This window comes from Rhinopithecus bieti, unplaced genomic scaffold (genome assembly GCF_001698545.2).
Source record: "Rhinopithecus bieti isolate Rb0 unplaced genomic scaffold, ASM169854v2 scaffold_11964, whole genome shotgun sequence".
NCBI lineage: Eukaryota > Metazoa > Chordata > Mammalia > Primates > Cercopithecidae > Rhinopithecus > Rhinopithecus bieti.
This window is the reverse complement of record NW_016807677.1, coordinates 7,124,842-7,150,836: the sequence shown is the minus strand read 5'-3', so window position 1 is coordinate 7,150,836 and position 25,995 is coordinate 7,124,842. Positions and strand designations below refer to the sequence as shown.

At 42.9% G+C, this 25,995-nt stretch overlaps 1 protein-coding gene across 1 annotated transcript in view; it reads right to left on the bottom strand.

Moving 5' to 3' along the window:
• The window catches only part of LOC108536463 (alpha-1,2-mannosyltransferase ALG9-like), a 100,612-nt gene continuing 74,617 nt past the window's right edge, over positions 1-25,995 (bottom strand). Inside the window, 2 exon segments of the mRNA XM_017883236.1 lie at positions 1-245; positions 24,574-24,704. Of these exon segments, the coding sequence (XP_017738725.1) occupies positions 122-245; positions 24,574-24,704 (255 nt within the window). The 3' untranslated portion in view covers positions 1-121.

Below are 25,995 nucleotides of genomic sequence, written 5' to 3'. Positions count from 1 at the left end.
TTCCAGTATTCGTGTCAGAAGACCTTTATTACAAATGTTACAGGCGATGACTTGCAGGGAGTCAGGTCACTGGAATCACTAGTTAACAAGACGGTTGTCCTTTGGGGCCACAGGTGTGTTGCTAACCTCCACTTTTCTTCCTGATTTGCTTTGCTTTCCGGGGTTTGAGGATGGTGTAGTTTACATACACCGTATACTGATCTGACAGGAAAGGGACATAGAATGCCCGCAGCAGCTTTGAAGATCTGAAAAACAAGGGTTAAAAAAGAGAATTTTATCAGTTGGGAGAATTTACTAATGGTACTAAATGTAATTAAAAGAAATAAACTAAGATCTGTAGTAAGGATTGTATTTTATTCAAGTGACAGAGAAAAGCCTATTACTTAGGTCCTAGATCATGATAAAAGACTTAATCAAGGCCGAGTACCTTGTTACCTAAACGAAAATTTATTATTGTCCCTAATAAGCTACAGTATATCCTTCAGAAGAGCTCTAGGTCTTCATTTTGCATTAGAATGTGCCATAGAAAAATTCCAGGTCAATCAAAGGACTGCTATTGCTGAAATGAATTCTGAACACCAAAATGGTTTCTGCATCTAAGAAACTGTAGAGATGCCAAGTACTCAAATGACCTGGACTCCAGCTCTAAGTTTTCCTGGAGAGGGGAAGAAAACTACATCCTGGGTGCCTGTGCCTAGTGTTCCAGTATTGTCTAAGTCAAGGAAAGCGTCTATATACAAGTTCATGTTGTGACAACATGTCCCTGGTAAATTATAATATATCTACTTATTACTGAAACGTAAGAACTGAAAACCTAAATTTCTCATGAATTTCTGAAGAATGTGAAAAGTGTTTATATTTTAAATATATTATCGGCTGGGCACAGTGGCTCACGCCTGTAATTCCAGCACTTTCAGAGGCCGAGGCAAGCAGATCATCTGAGATCAGGAGTTCGAGACCAGCCTGACCAACATGGTGAAACTCTGTCTCTATTAAAAACACAAAAAAATTAGCCGGGCATAGTGGTACATGCCTGTAATCCCAGCTACTTGGGAGGCTGACACAGGAGAATTGCTTGAACCCGGGAGGTAGACGTTGCAGTGAACCGAGATCACGCCACTGCACTCTAGCATGGGCGACAGAGCGAGACTCCATCTCAACAACAACAACAAAAATATATGATTTAATCCATTTGATAATTCTATGAGGAAGTGGCATTATTATCCCTATTTTATAAAAGGGAAACTAGGGCTTCAACTTGCACAGGGTTACACAGTAAGTGACAGAGGCCTCATTCAAATCCAGGTTTGATTCCAGAGTCTGCACTCTTAACCATTATGGTTTATCATGCATCCCAGGAACAGACTAACAGGATTTGTCATTTCCTAGAAAAAGTTGTAGTGATAGTTTTAAATTCTGTATGGAGTATTACTTCCTGACTCTGATTTCTGAGTCTGAAAATCAAAAGTTGGCCTAGTTACTGCCATCCTGAATGAGGTAGCTGAAGGTGTTCCACTGCCAGTCCTTTTCCAAATTCTAAACTTGTAAATGTCATGTCAACGTGGCATTTGTACTGGCAGCCTACCCTTGGGTTTGGCAGACTCCTACAATGCCTGCACACAATGACACTGTGCTTGGCATGCACGCCTCTTAGAGATTCTTCCCAACTAGGACGCTGGCAGTGCCCTGTGCTCTGTGAGATTCACTTCACTTCAACAGTGAACTCTATCAACGGCTTTGATAGAGAAAAGAGGTTTGGAGAAGAGACATGAGACAAAGCAGGGCTCCTACAAAAGAGGAAGCATCTACCCCAGTCAAGGAGAAGTTAATGGCCAGGCACGGTGGCTCAGGCCTGTAATTCCAATATTTTGAGAGGCTGAGGTGGGAGGACTGCTTGAGCCCAGGAGTTTGAGCCCAGCCTGGGCAACAAAGTGAGACCTGTGTTTACAAAAAATGTTTAAAAATTAGCCTGGCAGATTGGCACACACGGGCAGTCTCAGCTATTCTGAAGTCTGAGCTGGTAGTACGGCATGAGCCCATAAGCCCAGGAGGTTGAGGCTGCAGTGAGCTGTGATCATGCCACTGCACTTCAGCCTGGGTGACAGAGTGAGACATTGTCCGAAAAAAAAAAAAAAAGAAAATTTACCCTTTTCATCTACACTGCACAAATAAGGTGAAGGGTAAAAGGTAGAACAGAATGATGCAAAATAGAGCAAATTCCTACAAGCTTTAGTAAAGAAAGTATAAAACTAACAAGTGTAATTTCCATTTTAGTTGACTCTACAATATAAGCTTCATTAATACAGTCATTGTATATTTCTGGTCAACTCAAGTCCTTGGTATAACCTCAGCGTCCAGCGGACCCAATTTTAGTTTTCAACTTACTTTTTTTTTTTTTTCCAAGAGACAGGGTCTCAGTATTTTGCCCAGACTGGCCTTGAATTCCTGGGCTCAAACAATCCTCCTGCCTCGGAATCCCAAAGTGTTGGGATTACAGGCGTGAGCTACCTCGCCTGTCCCAGGTTTTTACTTTCTTTTTGTAGCAATTCCTTACTATTTGGGAGGATTGCTAGTTCATAATTTTATTCTTTTTAGAGTCTTCCAAAGAACAAAGATAAATTATACTTATTTTCATTTATTTATTTTGAGACAGGGTCTCGCTCTGTTGCCCAAGCCAGAGTGCGGTAGCATGATCATAGTTCACTGCAGCCTTGACCTCCTGAGCTCAAGCAATCCTCCTGCCTCAGCTTCCTGAGTAGCTGGGCTACAGGTGTGCCTGGCTAATTTTTTATTTTTTGTAGAGATGGGGTTTCATTATGTTATCCAAGCTGGCCTTGAACTCCTGGGCTCGATAAATCCACCAGCCTCAGCCTTCCAAAGTGTTAGGATTACAGATATGAGCCACCATGCCCAGCCTATAAAATAACTTAAAAATAGGCCAGACACAATGGCTCACGCCTGTAATCCCAGCACTTTGGGAGGCCAAGGTGGGTGGATCATGAAGTCAGGAGTTCAAGACCAGCCTGGCCAAGATGGTGAAACCCCGTCTCTACTGAAAGTACAAAAATTACAGCGTGCTTGTAATCCCAGCTACTCAGGAGGCTGAGGAAGGACAATCGCTTGAACCTGGGGGGTGGAGGTTGCAGTGAGCCGAGATTGCGCCACTGCACTCCAGCTTGGGTGACAGAGCGAGACCCTGTCTCAAAAAAAAAAAAAGAAAAAAAAAAAGTAAAAATAGAGAAAACAAAGAGGGTCCATTGGACTGAGATAGTAAATGGTGATGACTATTTTCCTGGTAGGCTGATAGATCATGTTCACAAAAATGATCATTTTCTGATAATTTCAGAAATTGATTCCACTCAGGAGTTGGAAAAAAATTATTTCCTGATCACTAGGTATGAATAAAAGAGAAAAAAAAGAATAATAATAATTTTAAAAACTATCTTGGTCTGCACATGGGATACATCATCATCAAAAACACTGACTAGCAGCCGGGCGCAGTGGCTCACTTGAGGTCAGGAGTTCAAGACCAGCCTGGCCAACATAGTGAAACCCTGTCTCTACTAAAAATACAAAAATTAGCCGGGCATAGCGGCGGGTGCCTTTAATCTTAGATACTTGGGTGGCTGAGGCAGGAGAATTGCTTGAACCTGGGAGATGGAGCTTGTAGTAAACTGAGATTGCGCCACTGCACTCCAGCCTGGGTGATGGGGCAAGACTCTGTCTCAAAAACAAAACAAAACAAAACAAAACAAAATAAAACACTGACTAGGTAGGTGTTGTGGTATGTTCCTGTAATCCTGGGTACATGAAAGAATTGCTTGGGCCCAGGAGTTCAAGGGCAACCTGGGCAAACACAGCAAAACCACATTTCTGAAAAACAAAAAAAGTTAAAAAATAACTGGCTGGACTGAAATGGAAAAAGGACTACTATGCATTATTGTTGAGTTCAAAAGACAAGCTAAAACAAGGATAAAAAATAAAAGAGATTGGGAGAAAATGCAATATATGTACCAGACGATTTGCATCTAGACTATATAAACTGTTTGGGTGATCAGTAAGACAATTCAATAGGAAAAATGACAAAAGATATGATTACAGAAGAGAAATGCAAATGGTTGATAAACATGAAATAATGATCAATCTTACCAGGAATCAGGGAAATGTAAGACTAGACACAATTTTCAATAATCAGGTTTGGAAAAGTTAAAAAGCCTGACAGTCTCAAACACTGATGAGGAATCAAGAAACAGATATTGCCAGTAAAAGTGTAAACCCGCACAGTCACTTAGAAAGACAGTTTTCACCGGGCGCGGTGGCTCAAGCCTGTAATCCCAGCACTTTGGGAGGCCGAGACGGGCGGATCACGAGGTCAGGAGATCGAGACCATCCTGGCTAATACGGTGAAACCCCGTCTCTACTAAAAAATACAAAAAACTAGCCGGGCGAGGAGGCGGGCACCTGTAGTCCCAGCTACGCGGGAGGCTGAGACAGGAGAATGGCGTGAACCCGGGAGGCGGAGCTTGCAGTGAGCTGAGATCCTGCCACTGCACTCCAGCCTGGGTGACAGAGCAAGACTCTGTCTCAAAAAAAAAAAAGAAAAAAAAGAAAGACAGTTTTAGCAGTATCAATTAAAATGAAAATTATGCAGTCCCTATGATACAGCAGAGGACTTTTACTTTGTACTTTACGCCATGTTATTTATTTATTTGCTTGTTTTACAAACAATCTACTTGTTTTCCATTTGCTATGATGAAAATTTCAAATATATATAAAAGTAGATAAATGTATTACTTATAATAATGTTTTAAAACCAGTAGACAAATTTTAAATAAAGGAAACCCTCAATTTTCAAAACAAAAGCAACCAACCAAACAAAAAAATCAATGTGCCCACTATATGTAAACATTTGTGTGCTGGCTCTGAGATATATAAGTCTCTCTTCTCAAAGGGCTAATAAGCTAATTGGGTAGAACAGATTATGAACGATACATCATCATAACTTAGCATATGGTAAATTCTAAACAACTGACACAGAAGTTCAAAGTGATAATGCAAACATTCAGACGGGAGGTCAAATGCTGAGGGCTGGGTAGGTAGGTGTATAAGCAGCATTTAATAAACATGTAGCACATCATTTCATTTTATCCATCCAATATTCCAAGGTACACTAAGCAGGAAAAGCAACTTGTCTAACCATAACCAAATCTACAGGCATCTCAGGTTAAATACTCTGTGCATTCAGCAGCAACTAGAGGTGGGCTGAATAAATCCCAAACTCTTTCTCACTGCCTACAAATCCCTAGGAGATCCAGCCCTTGCCTGATTGTCCCACCTCACCTTGTGCCATCTTCCTCCTGGACCTCTACAATCTGGTCGCACCAGCCCCCTTTCATTTCTTCAAAAATACAAGCTCCTACCTTAGAGCCCTTGCATATGCTGTTGCCTCAGCCAGGAACACTCTTCCACCCTGTTTTTCTCATGACCGAGTTCATCTCATTTTTCATGTCTCAGCTTAAAAGTTACCTCCTTTGGCCGGGCGCAGAGGCTCACGCCTGTAATCCCAGCACTTTGGGAGACCAAGGTGGGTGGATCACTTGAGGTCAGGAGTTCGAGACCAGTCTGGCCAACGTGGTGAAACCCCGTCTCTACTAAAAATACAAAATTAGCTGGCTGTGGTGGCACCCGCCTATAATCCCAATTATTTGGGAGGCTGAGGCAGGAGAATCACTTGAACCTGGGAGGTGGAGGTTGCAGTGAGCCAAGATTGTGCCACTGCACTCCAGCCTGGGTGACAGGGTGAGACTCTGTCTCAGGGGAAAAAAAAAAAAAAGTTACCTCCTTTGAGAGGTCTTCCAACAATCCTAAGAAACCCTAGGTTTCCACCTCTCACTTCTTTTCTCTCAGTGCACCTGTGTGCTTCTTCATTATACAGTTCACAATTTGTATTATTTATTTATTGGTTAACTAGTTTATTATCTACCCTCCCCCACAAAACACACCCAAATTCCAGGGGCCATGCCTGTTTTATCTGTCCACATGTGCCTGGCCATATAGTAAATGCTGAAAAACAAATGTTGGATGGATGGAAGGAAGGATGAATGGATGGACTGCTGAAGAGAGCGAGGGAGGGATATCACACAAATGAGATATGAGTTTAATTCAATTTAGTTTAACTACAAGTAAATGAGCTCCATGTCAAGCAATGGGTTAAATGCCAGGAACACAATGATGGTTCCTCCTACTCCCAATGAGGAATTCAAAGTCCAAGTGAATTTGCGGTTTGGAATAACCATCTTGCTAAGGACAAACATGGGTCTGACTTAGCTACATCATGAGATCCAAGAAACATCCTGATTTGCCAAGCTCCCTCAGTGTATAATCACAACAAATTCGGCATCAAATTCTAAATAATGTATTCAGGAAATAAGGAGGCATTTCTAGTTAAACCAGAACACAAAACTACAAAAAAGGCAAGAATTACATAGAAGGAAAAGCAAAGAAGGATCTATTTAACATCAGAGTGTGGCACTGGAAAAAAATCCTTTAGAAGACAAACCTCCTTTTCTCCTGCAGATTCTGGCTGTGATCTTTAATAGCATTATCTATCTATAATGTAATATATAAAGCCACTAACTAATTTTTTCCAGAAGATGGAATCAGAAAGCAGCCAATATATGCTTAAGCCCACTGTCATCTCTAAGCTGGGATGGGAATATATTGTAATTTCTTTTTTTTCTTTTGAGACAGGATCTCACTCTTTCACCTGGGCTGGAGTGTAGTAGTGTGATCCCAGCTCACTGCAGCCTTGACCTCAAGGGTTCAAGTGATCCTCCCACCTTAGCCTCCTGAGTAGTTGGGACTAAGGTGTGTGCCACCATTCCCAGCTTTTTACTTTTTATAGAGACAGTGTTATACTATGTTGCCCAGACTGGTCTCAAGCTCCTAGGCTCAAGCAGTCCTCCCACCTTGGCCTCTCAAAGTGCTAGGATTACAGGTATGAGTCACCGCACCTAGCTTGTGTGTGTGTGTGTGTGTGTGTGTGTTTAACCAAAAGAACAAGCTGGCTTGAATTCTTCCTTTCCAACATTCCAGCTGCTGTTCTAGATTATTTTGTCATCAAAAGCTTTAATATACTAAGCATAACTGGGGCATTTTGAATTGTTGTATTGTTATTGAAAAAAGGAAACCAAATTGGTAATTTGCCTTTATAAAAGGAAAGAGCAGGCCGGGCGCGGTGGCTCACGCCTGTAATCCCAGCACTTTGGGAGGCCGAGGCGGGTGGATCACGAGGTCAGGAGATCAAGACCATCCTGGCTAACATGGTGAAAACCCGTCTCTACTAAAAATATAAAAAATTAGCCAGGCATGGTGGTGCCCACCTGTAGTCCCAGCTACTCGGGAGGCTGAGGCAGGAGAATAGCGTGAACCCGGGAGGCGGAGCTTGCAGTGAGCCGAGATCGAGACACTGCACTCCAGCCTGGGTGACAGAGCAAAACTCCGGCTCAAAAAAAAAAAAAAAAAAAAAAAGGAAAGAGCAGTTGTGCACTGCAATGACATGTGGTCATTTATACACATGGAAACAGAGATCAGACTGATTCACAGACAAAACTAACACCTATCAAAACTCATATGATAATGTCTGTAATAAAGTGAAATGCCAAAGTACTGCCCTAGGGCAGCACAGGCAGCATGATTTAGAGAGACATAAATATGTGCCTCTATCATGGAAACTGAAATACTTCCCCTGCCAGTGAGAAAGTCACTCAAGTGATTCAAGGATGAAACAGACCTGGACAAAGCAATCGCCTGAACAGCATAATTAGCTCACGGCTCCGAATGTTTTCTAATTCAATTACCAGCCCTATTTATCAGGGCTGAGGAGCATTCGGCTGTGGAGATTTAAATCTGCTCTTGCTGACGTCAATGAATGGCTGCCAGTCCCTGATGTCACCAGTTCAGCAGGCACAAATGGAAATGCTGGGTCAATTTTTCATTTTAAAAAGAAAACATCCTAGTATCCAGGTTTTCTTTCTCTTTTAAAAGACAGGATCTTGCTCTGTTGTCCAGGCTGGAGTGCAGTGGCATGATCATAGGTCACTGCAGCCTCAACCTCCTGGGTTCAAGTGATCCTCCCTCATCTGTCTCCAGAGTAATGGGGACTACAGGTATGTGCCACCACATCCAGCTAATTTATTATCATTATTATTATTTATAGAGACAGAGTCTCACTATGTTGCCCAGGATGGTCTTAAAGCTTCAAGCAATTCTGTGGCCTCAGCCTCCCAAAATAGTGGGACTGCAGGCATGAGCCACCATGCCTGGCCCAGGTCTTGTCCTGTCTTCTTTCTCCTCTTCTCTCTTCTCTTCTCTTCTCCTCTCTTTCTTTGTTTCTTCTCTTATCTATCTATCTATCTACCTATCCATACATCCCATCATCCATCCATCCATCCATCCATCCATCCATCCATCCAAGCATTAATATCCCCTGTAAACCTGTAATCTAAGCTCACTGCCAGTTGTCTTTCCAGCTGCAGCTTTTTCAAGTTAGTTTCTTTCTCTCTTGCATTTAGCTCACCTTTCAGTGAGAGATTTTCTACAACCGTTAGTGCAGAACTTGGCTTTTGCAGCTATCTTCAGTTCTGAAGAGAATCTCAGAATTCCTTCAAGACTTAGTGACAGTTAACCTATAGTTCCATATCAAGCAATTTAAGCACGTCTCAAAAACCTGGTATGGAGCAAAATGTGACTGTTACGTTTTAACAGAAAATGTGGTGAGAAACATTATTCTAATGATAACTAATGGAAAGGTGACTTACAACCCTGTTATACAAAAGAGGAGTTCCATGCTGTATGTTATACTCCACCAGTCCCTTGAGGATGGAATTTTATCTAACTGCTCTATCTCTAGTTTTTAGGAAAGTGCCACAGAAAGTCCTCAATAAATAGTCTGTGAATGAATGAACGCCTATGCTGTGACTCTTAAACCAGAGCATCTGGTTTACCTCCCACCCTTCTTACAATATTCATCTTCCACAAGGAAAAGGAAATATCAAAAATAATCTGAAGTTATTTTTTCTGTTCTCTTCCTAAGCAATTCAATCCTAAAGCCGTTACACGGGGCAGAGCAAAGCAGAAGTCTAGAGTGGGGAGCTGGGGGGCTGTGGTGGCTATGGGATGTCAGAGTGCAAGGGAGGCATGGAAGGCGTGTTGGCAAAGAAAATATACTGCAGAAGGTCCTATAATTGCATAATGGCAATATACCCCGCAGGTGGCCATTTACATAGAATTTGCTGAATCAGCATTATCTGTGTGACCAGTATATTTTACTTTGAGCAGGAATGTTCAATAGACCCTTGATGTTCAATAAATATTCATGATTTTGACTATCTGGAGCAACCTCCAAAAATCCATTATGTGTAATGACTAGGAAGTTTACTGAGGCACAAACCGGAATCGTGGCATCGTGAGACTGGTATACAGAGTGAATCATTCCACTGATTCGTGGCCTTGGCCAACATCTGGCATAACATCATAACCTTTTGATCAGTCACCTTTAGCAAATATTCAGAATGAGGAAGTGGGGAAAAATGCTATTAGGCAACTGGCTATTTTCTGACCTCAGTCCCATCAAGGTTGCTGGAGAAATGCTCTTCACCAGTCTTTTTTCCCATCTGAGTTACTTAGATATAAAGGTACTCTATGTTCCATTCATCAGTCCTGTGGAGAAGATGCCAACATTCGAGAGAGTTTTTATCCCTGCTCTTCGGACCCTCATTTGGGCTTCTTTTATGTGACAAACAGAAGGATTAGGGGTCACATCAGCAAATGATTCTGGCAAGCTTTACAGAGATGAAATAAACAATGAGTATGCTTTAAAATAACTCAATAATCTTTATTTTACCAAATAAGGGCATCAGAAGCTTCTGAAGAAAACCTTATACCATCTTTTTTCTATTTACTCTAGTATAAATCCAGTTTTAAGAATGTGAAATACATAATCAATACATATTTTCTAAGACTCTATAATGTGCTAGGAGTTTTAGAGAATCAACATGTAATGTGGTTCTAACTCTCAAGGAACTCAGAACAAAGACCTCAGATGATGCTGCCTGCTTAGGCTAAGGCAGCTAAAAGTAGCAGTGGTCCTAAAACAGGTTATATGCTCTTCAAACCTGAGAGCCTCTATGGCATGGACTTAGAGAACAGATGGTCTGTAAATGGTTTCTTTCTAGAGAACTCATTTCACAACAATAGAAAGCAGACTCTCTAAACTTCAGAAAAATGAAAAAAGGTTTATTCTTCTTAAAATGTCAGCAGATTTTAATGATTAAGCAACTGAATAATGGCAAAACACCATGTGTTTTGAAGCCAAATCTGGCCTGGGGTAGCTCTGCCAGATGAAGGGTCTCAAGAAAGCATCCTGGGAGAATAAGAGGAGGAAAAGCCAAAAACTGACAGAGAGTGAAACAGAAAGTATGAGAGAATAAAAGTTGATAAATACCAAAGTATAGAAACTCTGATCTCTTTTTCCTGTTTCTCAGTATTCTTGGCATTGCTGAGGAAGCTAAGGGCACCACCACGATTGACATGCAGGGAAAAAACAAAAACACTTCAATTACTGCTTAGGAGGGAGAACTAATTCTACCCAAAGGATGGAAGCACCATCTGAAGCATGTCAAACTGTTGGCCTGTAACCAAATTCTGCCATGGGGTGGAGTCTCCCCTTCCACCTGGATAATAAGAAGCTGCAGATGGAAACAGCCTGCTGGACTACTGCATATACCATATGCCTCTTCGGTAAGAAATCACCTTTAAAAAGAAAAGTTTCAAAGATTATCCAGTTTGGATGGAGAATGGCGTTACAAGATACACAGTGGCTTTAAAGCATGTCCATACTTCTTTGACACTCCTCCCATCAACAGAGGAAGTCTAATTCTTTTCCCCTTGAGCATGAGTTATTCAACTGGCTTGCTGCCAACTAACAGAATGAGGAGGAAGTGATACTGTGTGACTTCCAAGGCTAGGTCAAAAAAAACTATGCAGATCTTGAGATGCTTACTCTTGGAAGTCAGCCACCATGCTATAAGGAAGCCCAAGCCACATAGAGAAGACACAGATAGGTGTTCTGGCAGACAGCCCCAGCTGAGATCTAGCCAAGAGCCAGCATCCAGACATATGAGTGAGAAAGCCGCTCAGCTGCCTCCAGCCCCAGCCACTATCTGATGGCTAATGCATTGGAGATCCTGAGTAAGAACTGGCTGGTTGAGCCCATCAACTCCCAGAACCATGAGAAGAAACAATAATCAACTATTGTCGTTTTACGCCACTAAGTATGGATGACTGTTACACAGCAATAGCTGGAACAAATGCTTCTGGCTAATTTGCCCTTTATAGTGATCAATCCAATGGTCTTATCTTCCACAGAGAAATAGTTCTGCTTATGCTGGAGCTAAGGGCTGGCTCCTTTCAACCAGATTACTCTCTACAACATAGGACAAAAATGAATCTAAGTGCCATGGACTCTTTAGGCCTCAGAGCTGCTGGGTTCACCTTTTAGAGGCTAAAAGGAGAGCCATGGTCTTAGTAAAGTCCCCAGAACAGCCAAAGTTCAGTGGCCACTGAGAATCTTATGCTAGGCACTGAAAGAACATAATAAGCAGTATATGTTATCAGCACAGTCCCCAACTTGCTGCTGCAGAGGCCCTTTGACTAGAAAAGGCCCCTCTCCTGCCATACCAGCTAAAGGTTTCAACGTCTAACTCTTTATTTGTATTTACGCTTCATCTGCAATTGCCTGGCCAACATGGTGAAACCCTGTCTCTACAAAAAACACAAAAATCAGGCGTGGTAGTCCGTGCCTGTAGTCCCACCTATTCGGGAGGCTGAGATGGGAGGATGGCTTGAGCCCAGGAGGTGGAGGTTGCAGTGAACAGAGATTGTGTCACTGCACTCCAGTCTGGGCAACAGAGCGAGACCCTGTCTCAAAAAGAAAAAAATAGAGAAAAATAAAATCCCACAATCCCCAAACTAAAGGTGAAAGCAAAGCAAGCAAGCAAGACAAAGGGACCTATAATGAAGGAGGAAACAGTGGGTGGAAAGTGGCTGTGCAAAGCACTGACAGGGACTCCCAACTTGTTTCCGAAGCTACAAACAGGCCCTGTTGCTCATGAAGCCAACTCCAATATCCTGGAGAGGCATTTCCCACCAGACTCCCACAACCAAACACTCTCAGCACACTTAGATAGGCACCCACCATTGAGCTGGTGATTTATTGCAACACTCTCCCTTCACTCCTCTCTGGGGACTCTCAGAGTAGGCAACACATCTGCCCACTTGTCAGCTATTTTATTCGTGTAGCAATTATATCATGCTTTGAAGAAAAAAAAATTCTCTTTTATTTTAGAAAGTATGTAATGTGAGATGGCCACAGAGTAACAAATGTGTCTGGTCTAAAAAGTGATACTGTCAAATAGTTTAGATTCCATATCCTGAGAGTTTGATAAACCTTTATAAAATTAGCCAGAGAGACATGGCAAACTCAGGGAATGGAAGTTGCAGCTCTGGTACTAGTTGTGTGAGCAGGGACTAGAACATGGTGATTAAGATCTTATGCCTGGATCTTCTCTCAAACTAATGGGGTCTGGGGTTTGTAGGCCTCTAATAAGGCAAAGCAGCAGCCAATTAGGAAAAGAAGTGAACGAACATCTGGGCTGTCATTCTCCCAAATGGTCTAATACCATTTAGCCTTATTTAGTAAGTACTACTCCATCAGTCCAACAATAAGGATGTTGCTTATCTTGCAACAATTTCAACAGGCTTCTTCATACATTCACAGACATGTGGAATTCCTAAATTTGCCCCAATCACAAAATTGTCCCAATCATCTTTAGGTTGCAACTCCCAGAAGTGGAGACTCCAATTACATATAACTGACAGTATAATTTTTTTTTTTTTTTTTTTTTTTAAGACAGAGTCTCACTCTGTCACCAGGCTGGAGTGCAGTGGTGTGATCTCGGCTCACTCCAACCTCCACCTCCCGGGTTCAAGCGATTCTCCTGCTTCAGCCTCCCGAGTAGCTGGGACTACAGGCACTCACCACCACGCCCAGCTAATTTTTGTATTTTTAGTAAAGACAGGGTTTCACTATGTTGGCTAGGATGGTCTCGATCTCTTCACCTCATGATCCGCTCACCTTGGCCTCCCAAAGTGCTGGGATTACAGGCGTGAGCCACCGTGCCTGGCCGATTCCATTTTTTTTTTTTTTTAAACAAACAAATAAACAAACATGCTGGTACTGCCTTCAAACTACGCTGATCGCTTCTCTTTCAGACAGCTGAGGCCCAATCTAGGCTACAATAATAAGAAATGTCAGCAAGTTAAATCAAACAAGTAAACTATGGGCAAATTCATACAGCAAACGGACTGTGGAGCAAAGAAACTGTATCTATATATCTTCTTTCTGCCATCCTGCTTTTTGGAACAAGTCTCTTTATTCGGGTCACATTAAAGCAAGATGATCATATATTTCAATTTATCCAGGACAGGACCCCTTTTACTTTCAAAAGACTTCTGATATGGATGATACATTATAGATTACCTTACATAAAAGCAAATTCAAACCAGCCAAAGAGGTAAATAGAACTTTTTGATGCTGACTTTTGGGCCTCTCATCCAACAGGCATTTTATATCTTTCCACTTTTACTCATGATTGCTTCTTGAATTAAATAAGTGATTCTTCCCTCCTTACCACCAGTACTTATTTAATCCTACTTTTCTTCAGCTCAAGCACCCCCTCTTTCAGGAAGCCTTCCAAGTGTACTCTAACCTCCACAGGTCCCTCCTTTCTTCAAAGTTCTAGCATGATTGCCGGGCGCGGTGGCTCACGCCTGTAATCTCAGCTCTCAGGGAGGCAGAGGCGGGAGGATAGCTTGAGCCCAGGAGTTCGAGACCTGCCTGGGTAATACAGCGAGACCCCGTTCTCCACAAAAAGGAAAAAAAAAAAAAACCAAAAAAAAAAAAAAAAAAAGTTCTAGCATGATTTGGCGCCTCTATGGTCTTAACAACTATTTTCTTTTTTTCTGAGATGAGTCTCGCTCTGTCCGCGCAGAGCTGGAGTGCAGTGGCGGCGATCTCGGCTCACTAGCAAGTCTCTGGGCCTCCCAGGTTGCACACATTCTCTTTGCTTCAGGCTCCTGAGTAGGATGTGACTACAGGCGCCCACGCCACCGACGCCCAGCCAATTTTTTGTAAAGTTTTTTTTTTTTTTTTTTTTTTTTTTTGGATGACGGAGTCGGCTCTGTCTCCGCAGGCTGGAGTGCAGTGCCGGATCTCAGCTCCTGGCAAGCTCCGCCTCCGGGTTTACGCCAATGCTCGCTGCCCTCAGCCTCAGGAGTAGGCTGGGGATCAGGCGGCGCGCCACGACCCCATCGCCGGCTAAGTTTTTTGATTTAGTAGAGACGGGGTTTCACGCGTGTTGGCCAGGATGGTCTGCGATCTCATGACCTCTGTGAATCCGCGGCGCCTCAGCCCTCGCCAAAAGTGGGCTGGATGTACAGGCTTGAGCCACGCCAGGGAGCCCGGCTAATTTTTTGTTATTTTTACATAGAGCAGGAGGGTTTCACGGTGTTAGCCAGGATGGTCTCAACTTCCTGATCTCATGATCTGGCCTGCGTCGGCTCTCCAAAGTGCTTGGGAATTACAGGCGTGAGCCAGACCCACTGCGCCTGGCCTGGTCTTAACACTATTTTCAAGTTGTTTTCATACGTGTAGGTCTTCCTACAAAAGATTTAAGTTATTCAAGGGAAAAGTCTGTGTCTAATCACTTCTTTTATGTGCCTTAAAGAATCTAATTCTAGGCCAGGCGTGGTGGCTCATGCCTGTAATCCCAGCACTTTGGGAGGCTGAGGCAGGTGGATCACAAGGTCAGGAGATTGAGACCATCCTGGCTAACATGGTGAAACCTTGTCTCTACTAAAAAATACAAAAAATTAGCCAGGCGTGGTGGCACATGCCTGTAGTCCCAGCTACTCGGGAGGCTGAGGCAGGAGAATCACTTGGACACAGGAGGCAGAGTTTGTAGTGAGCCAAGGTCATGCCACTGCACTCCAGCCTGGGCGACAGAGCGAGACTCCCTCTCAAAAAATAAAAAATAAAATAAAAAAGAATCTAACTCTATAACAAGGACATACCAGATATTCAGTAAATACTTTCTGATCTCCAAACCGGCCCAACCAGCTGACTTAGGAACATACCAGGAAGACTCCAAGTCTCCCCACTGCTCCACTTGCAACACCCTGTACTTTCCTCTTCAAGCACATAGTACATATTGTAATTACCTATTGATTTGCGTGGCTATTTGTTGAAGGTCAGCCTCATCATTGTATTGTAAGGTCCAAGAGGACAGGGACCTGGTATGTACTATTGTTTATCCCTGTCTACCTACAGTCTATCATAGTGCCTGGCAGTGTTCAATCAATATTTGCTAACTGGAGATGAGTGATGGGTGGACAGACAGACAATGGAAGAAAGAATAAATGATCTGAGAAAAATAAACAATAAAAAAAGCAGGTTTAGATTTTAGGAACTTAAACATTTGAGAAATTAACCCACTTACATTTCTAAACAGATCATGTGGCTATGTGTCATAGGCCTATTAAAACCTTTTCCGTTTCTCAGAAAGAGCCAGAGAATAGTGAGGTGTGCAGCCCCATCTTATCTAGGGTCTAAGACACAAGTGACCATTATATATGAATGGACCATTATTTCTTCTTAATATATAAATTGCTAAAGTACAAAAACCATTGTTTCAAGATGACAGAGGAACTTTAATTGCTCCAGTAAATAAGTGTGAAGGCATTTCAAGATTATGCTCACAAAAGCATTTCATGCACCATCTCAGCTCTGAGGCACACAGGCTCTGACAATACAGTCTGCCTTAATTGGCCCAAAGTCAGCAACATCATATATCATGGTGCTCACAGATAGAAACTACTGTGGCAAAACTGGCTGCAGCATCCTGCTGTTTTTGCAGTTAGACCAATATATACTAGAAAATGCTGAGGAAGATAAATGTAAAGAAAATCAGCATAATTCTGGAATGCTAGATAGCCTGCTAATTAATTAAAAGGTTTAACATTTCCATAATGTTTTAGAATGTAAACGGACTTTCATATATTCAATCTCATTTAATTCTTATACAATCCCAGAAAATACATAAAATAGTTACCTGTTTTACTGATATGAAATTTTGGAATCAGAATGGTATGAACACCAAGTGGCCAGGATTAAATTCACAGGTCTTCAAACCCCAGGCTGTCTTCACTGTCCTTTACATATGAACTGTACCTCTTTGGCTCTTGACCCAAATGATTCTTTCTTTCTCAACAGGTGGTTGTGAAAATCATGCTCTGAACAGTTTATGGGAAATGAAAATTCTGTGAAGGCATTCCCCAGTTACCAGTAAGGTTGCTTGAGATCTGCTGTCCCCTCAGAGCTGGGGATCTTTCCAGGCCCAGGTCTCGTCTTGTCACAGTTTTCTCAAATCAAAAATGAAGGCACAATAGAGCCCCACCCCAAATACTATAATAAACAACAAGCCAGGTACCAAAGAACACTTGTGATGCTGAGAACTTCCTACCATCACTGCTGCTTCTATCTCTCCAGCTGTCTGTTACTACTCCAGTTCTGGCAATGTTTTGAACATCCATGATCCTACCACCTTTCACTGTCTCCTACTCTCCCAATACTTTCCCCCAACTTCCCTCCTTACCAGCTTCTTCAGGTCATGGTCACTCATTAGATCACTTCCCTGCAGAAACCTTCAGTTCCCTTGTCCCTTCAGGCTGTGTTGAACTTTCTTAACTAAAGCCCAAGCCCCTACACAAAGATGTACATAGACGGTTCATAGCAGCATTATTCCTAATAGCCAAAAAGTGTAAACAATGGAAATGTCCATCAGTTAGTGAAGGATTAAACAATGGAACAGTATTCAGCAATAAAAACAGACAACTACTGATAAATGCTATAACATGAATGAACCTCAAAAACAGGCTGAGTGAAAGAAGCCAGACACTAAACTCCACATATGATTCCACTTACATGAAATGTCCAGAAAAGGCAACCTATAGAAGCAGAGAATAGATTAGCGGGATCCCTGGAGATGGCAGTGGGAATGAGGTATCTTACTGGGGTGATAACAATGTTTTAAAATTGAACTGTGGTAATGGTTATACAACTTGGTAACTTTAGTAATAATCATTTAATTGTATACTTTAAATGGATGAACTGGATGACATGTAAATTACACTGCAACAAAGTTAAAAAAAAAAAAAAACCCCTGGTTAAATTTACCTGTTTTGTGCCTCACAGTGAAGCTGTAACTATACATAAGTGAAAAGAGAAAAGCAACTACATGGCCCCCTTTAAGGCTCCAACGGGTTCTGGATCCTGTCCTCCAATCACACTGTATTTCTCCAGCTTCTGTGTCTCTCACTCTCCTCAATCACTTCACACCTTCTTTCTCCTCAAATCTCTTACCACCTCATCCCTTAAGCTCCTTTCTCAGCTGATGATTCCACTTCCTACTTCACTGAGAAAGGCAAGGCCATTGGAAGAAAATGTCCAGATTCCTACCATCACACTTCCAAAAATGCAATAATACTTCAGTATAAATTTAGCAACATTCATGGATAGGATGACTCAGTACTGTCAAGATGTCAGTTCTTCCCAATTTGATCTATAGATTAAATAAAATCTCAATCAAAATCCCAGTACGTTATTTTGTGGATGTTCACAAACTGATTCTAAAGCTTACACGTAGAGGCAAAAGACCCAGAATCCACAAAATAATATTAAAGAAGAATAAAGTTGGCGAGGTGCAGTGGCTCATACCTGTAATCCCAATACTTTGGGAGGCCAAGGTGGGAGGATCACTTGAGGTCAGGAGTTCGAGACCAGCCTGGCCAACACTGTGAAACTCCATCTCCACTAAAAAAAACAACAATAGCCAGGCGTGGTGGCACACGCCTGTAATCCCAACTACTTGGGTGGCTGAGGCAGGAGAATCTCTTGAACCCGGGAGGCAGAGGTTGCAATAAGCCAAGATCGCGGCACTGTGCTCCAACCTGGATGACAGAGTAAGACTCCATCTTGGGGGGGGGGGGGGGAAGAACAAAGTTGGGGGATTGACACTACCCAACTGTGAGACTTACTATAAAGCTACAATAATCAAGACAGTGTGATACTGGAGAAAGAAAAGACAAATAGGTCAGTGGAACAGAATAGAGAGCCCAAAAGTAGTTCCACAAAAATACAGTCAAATATAAATCTCTGACAAAGGAACAAAGGCAACACAATAAAAAACAGATAGTCTTTTCAACAAATGGTGCTGGAACAACCGTGCATCCTCATGCAAAAAAATTAATTTAGACACAGATCTTACACACTCCACAAAAATTAACTCAAAACGGGCCATACACCTAAATATAAAAAGTAAAAGTATAGGCTGGGCATGGTGGCTCACACTTGTAATCTCAACACTTTGGGAGACTGAGGTGGGTGGATCACTTCCGGTCAGGAGTTTCAGACCAGCCTGGCAAACATGGTGAAACCTCGTCTCTACTAAAAATACAAAAATGAGCTGGGCATGGTGGTGGGTGCCTGTAATCCCAGCTACTTGGGAGGCTGAGGCAGCAGAATCGCTTGAACCTGGGAGGTGGAGGTTGCAGTGAATCGAGAGTGTGCCACTGCACACCAGCCTGGGCGACAGAGCAAGACTCCGTCTCAAAAAAAAAAGAAAAAGAAAAAGAAAAAAAAAAACCAACAGAGCTGAAGGTATAAAACTCCTAGAAGATAATATAGGAGAAAATCTAAATGAACTTGGGTTTGGCAATGACTTTTTAGATACAACACCAAAGGCATGATTTATGAAAAAAGAATTGAGAAGATGGACTTCATTAAAATAAAATATTTCTGCTCTGTGAAAGACACTGTCAACAGTGAGAAGACAAGCCACAGACTGGGAGAGAATACTTGCAAAAGACATATCAAATAAAGGACTGTTATCCAAAATATACAGGGAACTCTTAAAACTCAACAATAAGACTGGGTGTGGTGGCCTATGCCTGTAATCCGAGCGCTTTGGGGCGCTGAGGTGAGAGAACTACTTGAGCCCAGGAGTTAGAGGTTACAGTGAGCTATGACTACACCATTGTACTCCGGCCTGGGTGACAGAGTGAGACCCTGTCTCAAAAACAAACAAAAAACCCAACACTAAAAAAAGAACAACCCAATTAAAAAACGCCCAAAGACTTAACAAACACCTCACTGAAAAAGATACTCAGATGGCAAATAAGCACATGAAAAGATGCTCTGCATCATATTAGAGAAATGTAAATTAAAACAACAATGAAATACCACTATACACCCATTAGAATGGCCAAAATTCAAAACACTGATAATCCCAAATGGCTGCAAGGATGTGGAGCAACAGGAACACATTCATTCATTGCTGGTAGGAATGCAAAATGATACAGCCACTCTGGAAGACAATCTGGCAGCTTCTTGCAAAACTAAACAGACTCTTACCATACAATCCAGCAATCATACGCCTTGGTATTACCCAAAGGAGTTGAAAATGTATGTCCACACAAACACCTGCACAGGGATGTTTATAGCAGCTTTATTCATAATTGCTGTTATGGGCTGTTTGTGTCCCCTCGAAATTCATATGTTGAAGTCTAATCACCAATGTGATGGTATTTGGAGGTGGGCCTTTGGGAGGGAATTAGGTCATAACAGTGGAGCGCTCAAGAATGGGATTAATGTCTTTATAAGACGAGGCTAGAGAGCTAGCTTGTCTTCCTTCAGCCATGTGAGGATACAAGTCAGCTGTCTGCAGCCAGAAAGATGGCCTTTACCAGAACTTTACTATACTGGCACCATGATCTTGGTCTTCCAGCCTTCAAAACTGTGAGAAGTAAATGTTTGTTGTTTAAGCCACCCAGTTTATGATAATTTGTTATAGCAGTCTGAACTAAGACCACTGTCAAAACTTGCAAGCAACCAAAGATATCCTTCAGTAGGTGAATAAACTGTGGCACATCCAAACAATGGAATATTACTCAGAGTTCAAAAGAAATAAGCTATTAAGCCATGAAAAGACTCAGAAGAAACTTAAATGCAGCTTGCTAAGTGAAAGAACTCAATATGAAAAGCTTGCTGTATGATTCAAACTATATAACATTCTGGAAAAGGCACAACTATGAAGACAGTAAAAAGATTAGTGGTTGTCTGGGAATGTAGCAGGGGAGAATAGAGCATGGAGGTAGAGCACAGAGTTTTGGAGCAGTGAAACTATTTCACATGAAACGGTAATGGGAGACACATGACATTATGCCATAGAACTGTGTAACACCAAAGAGTGAACCCTGGGCCGGACGCGGTGGCTCACGCCTGTAATCCCAGCACTTTGGGAGGCCGAGGCGGGCAGATCACGAGGTCAGGAGATCAATACCATCCTGGCCAACATGGTGAAACCCCGTCTCTACTAAAAATACAAAATATTAGCCAGGCAAGGTGGCGGGCGCCTGTAGTCCCAGCTACTCGGGAGGCTGAGGCAGGAGAATGACGTGAACCTGGGAGGCGGAGCTTGTAGTGAGCCGAGATCGAGCCACTGCACTCCAGCCTGGGCGACAGAGAGAGGCTCTGTTTCAAAAAAAAAAAAAAAAAAGAGTGAATCCTAACGTAAACTGTGGGCTTCGGATGATAATGATGTGTCTATGTAGGTTCATCCATTGCTTTTTTGTTGTTGTTGTTGTTGCTGTTTTGAGACAAGGTCGCCCAGGTTGGAGTTGGAGTGCAGTGGTGCGATCTTGGCTCACTGCGACCTCCGCCTCCCAGGTTCAAGCAATTCTCATGTCTTAGCCTCCTGTGTAGCTGGGACTATAGGTGCACACCACCACACCCTGCTAATTTTTTTTGTATTTTTAATAGAGACAGGGTTTCGTCATGTTGGCCAGGCTGGTCTCGAACTCCTGGCCTCAAGTAATCTACCTGCCTCGGCCTCCCAAAGTGCTGGGATTACAGGTGTGAGCCACTGCACCTGGCCATACTAAAAGTTTTTTTTTTAAAAAGATAAAAAATCTCCAGTTATCACTTTTCCTGACACCCACCACCAGATATAGTCCTATTTCCCTGCTTCCCTGTATAGCAAAACTCTTCAAAAGACTTGTCCATATTTGCTATCCCAATTCTTCTACTGTTCTCACTTCAACCTTTCTAATCAATCTCTCCAGTCCCTACACCCCACCCACTTCACCCAAATTGCCTTTACCAGTTGCCAAATCTAATGGACAGTTGTTATTCTTCATTTTACTTGTTTTATCAACAGCTTCTGACACAGGTGACCACTCCTTCCTCCTGAAAACATTTTCTTCCCTTAGCTTCCAGGGTACTCTCCTCTCCTAGGTTTCCTACTACTTTACTGATGATCGCCCTCAGTCACCTTTGCTGGTTCCTCCTCTTCTCCCTAATCTCTACATACTGGAGTTTCCCCAGCCTCATCTCGTCCCTAACTTCATTCTCTCCTTTGGTGATCTCATCCAGTCTCATGTTTTTAAAAAATATCATCTAAATGCCAACAGTTCTAAATGAGTCTGAGTCTCTAGCTCAGACTTCCCCCTTGAACTCTAGACTGGATGTCTAGCTGTCAGTTCAATAATTCTACTTGCCTGGCAACTGACCAGTTAAGTTTGACTGATATCAAAGTTAACTAAAGCTTATCTCTCACTGTACCCCTAAAACCTGTTCTACTTGCAGTTTCTCCCACCTCAATTAATAGCAATTTCATTTTTCTAGTTTCTTGGATCAAAATCCCTAGGGATCATCTTTCCCTCCTTTCTTTCACACCTCAAATTCAGTGCATTTCTCTATATCCTCAGCATAACTACCTCTCATTATCCCCACTGCCCTCTTCCTGATCTGAAGAACCCTCATCTCTTGCCTGGCCTATTGCAAGAGTGGCCTAACTGGTCTCCCTGCTTCTATTCTTACTTGCTACCATTTATTCTCAGCACAGAACTGAAAATGATCCTTTTAAAAGTTATATCAAGTCTCTGCTCAAAACCCTACAGTGGCTGCCCATTTAATTGAGAGTATAGGCCTTTCAACAGCCTACAAAGCTCTTTATAACCTGCACTCTCACTCCTAATGCACTCTGACCATACCACCTGCTATTCTTCACTCTTGCTCAGCTCCAGCCTCACTGGCCTCCTGTTTCTTCCTCATGCCACAGCGTTTCACTAGCTGTTCCCTCAGATGTCCACATGGCTAATGTCCTTACATCTTTCAAGTCTTTGTTTGAATATCATCTTTTCATTGAGGACAACTCTGACCACCCTAGCTCAAAGTGTAACCCCCAGCTCTCATGGAACTCTCAATGCTTCTCTTAACCCAATACACTTTTTCCTTGCATTTATCATCCTCTAATATACTATATAACTTATTTTCTTATACATTATATGTCTTCCCTACCCACCTCCAAACAAGCTTCACTAGAAGAAAGATCTTTGTTTTATTCACTATATGTTCAAATCACCCGGAACACTGCAGGCTCCCAAAAAATATTTGTTAAGGGCCAGGCATGGTGGCTCACATCTATAATCCTAGCACTTTGGGGCTGAGGTTGTGCCACTGTGTTCCAGACTGGGAGACAGAGCAAGACTCCATGTCAAAAAAAAAAAAAAAAAAAATTGTTGAGGCTGGGTGCCATGGGTCATCCCAGCACTTTGGGAGACTGAGGTGGGCGGATAGCTTGAGCTTACAAGTTTAAAACCAGCTTGGGCAATACGGCAAAACCCCGTCGCTACAAAAAATACAAAAATTAGCTGGGCATGGTGGCAGGTGCCTTGGGAAGCTGAGGTGGGAGGATTGCTTGAGCCCAGGAGGTAGAGGTTACAGTGAGCTGAGATTGTGCCACTGCACTCCAGTGTGGTGACAGAGTGAGACTGTCTCAAAAAATATGTTTGTTGTTGTTGTTGTTGTTAAGAAAAAGCACTATTTCCCATTATGTAGAAACGGCACTCCTAGAAATTATGTATCAGATACTTGAGGGAATGACTTCAGGCTACAAAAAGACTAGAGTGTGGCTCAAGAGCCTATATTCAAGATCACTCAAGAACTCAGGTGCCTCTTGACTGCCTTCCTCTCCCCAACCATCCCATCCTTGCCAGTTGTAATTATCTATAAAGTCACTGAAGAGATTCAGTCTAAAAGCACAATGACCTGCCTGGGCTACCGCAGCTCACCAAACTCAGTTTTGGCCTCACTTCTATGACCAAGCTAGTGACCTGGTATCCAGGTCAGCATCTCGGCCTTCCTGCTAGTCCAGCTTTAACTGAACTCACTCAGAACTGGATTCTTGCTTACTTGTGAAGAACCAGCCTTATACCTCCATGTCAGTAATTAGGGACCCTTGCCTTTCTCTCCATATTTCATTTCCTGTCTTGGTATCCTGATCAATATTCTGGTTCCTCAGACTTACACCTAGTACTTGTGCTTACTTCACCTTTCTGGAGTCCTGTCCTGGGCCCAGTCCCAGTTTCTGAGCCCCAGACCTGACTCTCAGGACCAGGTCCTCTGTCTTTTGCTTCCTTCCAGACCTCCTGGCTCCTGGGCTCTGCTCACCAGGCCTCCCTGGATCTCCCTAACTCCAACTGTCTATTTACCTGGACCTCTGCCCTCAGACACCTTGACCCCTCCAACTCCCCTTCCCCATTACTCCCTTACCTGAATGCTTGATCCCCTCTTATCATTAATTCTGAGACCTTTCTGAAGAGTGAGCCAAGCCCTGGTCCATTTGGTCTCTCTATTTAAGACTGAATAAGGTGTATCTCAGCCCTGGCTGAGCCTTGAGCCTGAAAATAATGAACATGAACTTCTAGTTCCTCAAAGGGCACAGTCAATCTTCCTAACAGTGTCAAAATGCTCTCAGCTGAAGCTGGTTGCCAAAAATAATCAGTGTCAAACACTTGTGTTTTCTTCAGCAGACCTATCTGCTTTACTTGGATCCTTTCACTTGGGTGAAACCAGAACATACTTTGCATTCTGCTGCCTCAAAAAAGAAATCCTTTAGATTTCTCAGGAAACTGGGCCCAGATAAAAAGAAAACGATGTGCCGGGCGCGGTAGCTCACGCCTGTAATCCCAGCACTTTGGGAGACCAAGGCGGGTGGATCACCTGAGGTCAGGAGTTGGAGAAGAGCCTGGCCAATATAGCAAAACCCTGTCTCTACCAAAAATACAAAAATTAGCCAGGCGTGGTAGTGTGCACCTGTAATCCCAACTACTTGGGAGGCTGAGGCAGGAGAATCACTTGAATCCGGGAGGCAGAGGTTGTAGGGAATTGAGATCACACCAGCCTGGGCAACAGAGTGAGACTCCATCTCTCTCTCACACACACACACACACACGATGGCTACTAGAGTCAGCCCAGGACTGGAAACTATAAAATCCTAGAATCCAATTTTTACCCTTACTAGTCCTGGAATATCCCATAGGATTAAAGCCACATACCTAGAAGCATCAAGGAATGGCCTATAGGCCAAGCTAATCCATTCTTCTTTATTGGATGAATATTTTGGCTCCCGAGGTGTTTCTCTCATGGTGTCCAAATCCACTAGATAATGGCATTTACTGATATCGATCTGAAATGGAGAAAGGCCAACTCTTCATTAGTAATTTCGAAGGTTCCTTCTGGGTAACAGCAATTGCAATCCTAAAACTTCACAGAGCTTTGGAGGAACGAACATCCAAGTCTCCAGACAATGTTGCCTGTGCTCTCTCCACTCAGATAAGAGTATTCAGGCTCTTGTGGGGGACAGGCACACTCATTCAGACATATGTAGGCTTTGGCTGGTCTGATTCCAGGTTGAGTTCTTAAGTCCTTCTAGTCCCATAGACACTTCCAAAGTCACCATGAGCCCACAGTCTACCTCTGGAAAACCTATCGTCTTCTGCTCACTAATGCTCTCTTCCAGTCTATCACCTCTTATTCCACAGACTCAAAGGGCATGACTAAACACAGATGCTAATGTGTGAGAAGGCCTGCCTCTCCTGACAGCCATAGCAGGTTACACTACACCTCACAGGGGTACAGAAATATCATGCATATCATATCCTTCAAATATTCAACAGAATTGACAGAGACATGGGAACAGCCCCTGCAGCAAAAGTTTAGTAAAAGTGAGATATCAGAACTCTGCTTCTGTTAATACTATGTATTATATTAATATTGTGTATTAACAAAAGCAGAGTCAGCCAGTTGCTGATAACATGGATCTATCAGAATATTGTAAATGCTTAAAGGAGAATATTAAAATATTTCATTTAAAACAATGCTGAGCCAGGTGCGGTGACTCTCGCCTGTAGTCCCAGCACCTTGGGAGGCCGAGGTGTGCACATCACTTGAACCCAGGAGTTCAAGACCAGCCTGGGCAACATGGTGAAACCCCATCTCTATAAAAAAAATATAAAAATTAGCTAGGTGTGGTGGCACACACCTTTAGTTCCAGCTACTCAGGAGGCTGAGGTGGGAGGATCACTTGAGCCTCAGAGGTCAAGGCTGAAGTTAGCCAAGATCATGCCACTGCATTCCAGCCTGGGCAAAAGAGAGACCTGCTTCAAAAAAATATTTTTAAAACAATTAAAACCGGCCGAGGGCGGTGGCTCAAGCCTGTAATCCCAGCACTTTGGGAGGCCGAGACGGGCGGATCATGAGGTCAGGAGATCGAGACCATTCTGGCTAACACAGTGAAACCCCGTCTCTACTAAAAAATACAAAAAACTAGCCGGGCGAGGTGGCAGGCGCTTGTAGTCCCAGCTACTCGGGAGGCTGAGGCAGGAAAATGGCGTGAACCCGGGAGGCGGAGCTTGCAGTGAGCTGAGATCCGGCCACTGCACTCCAGCCTGGGCGACAGAGTGAGACTCCGTCTCAAA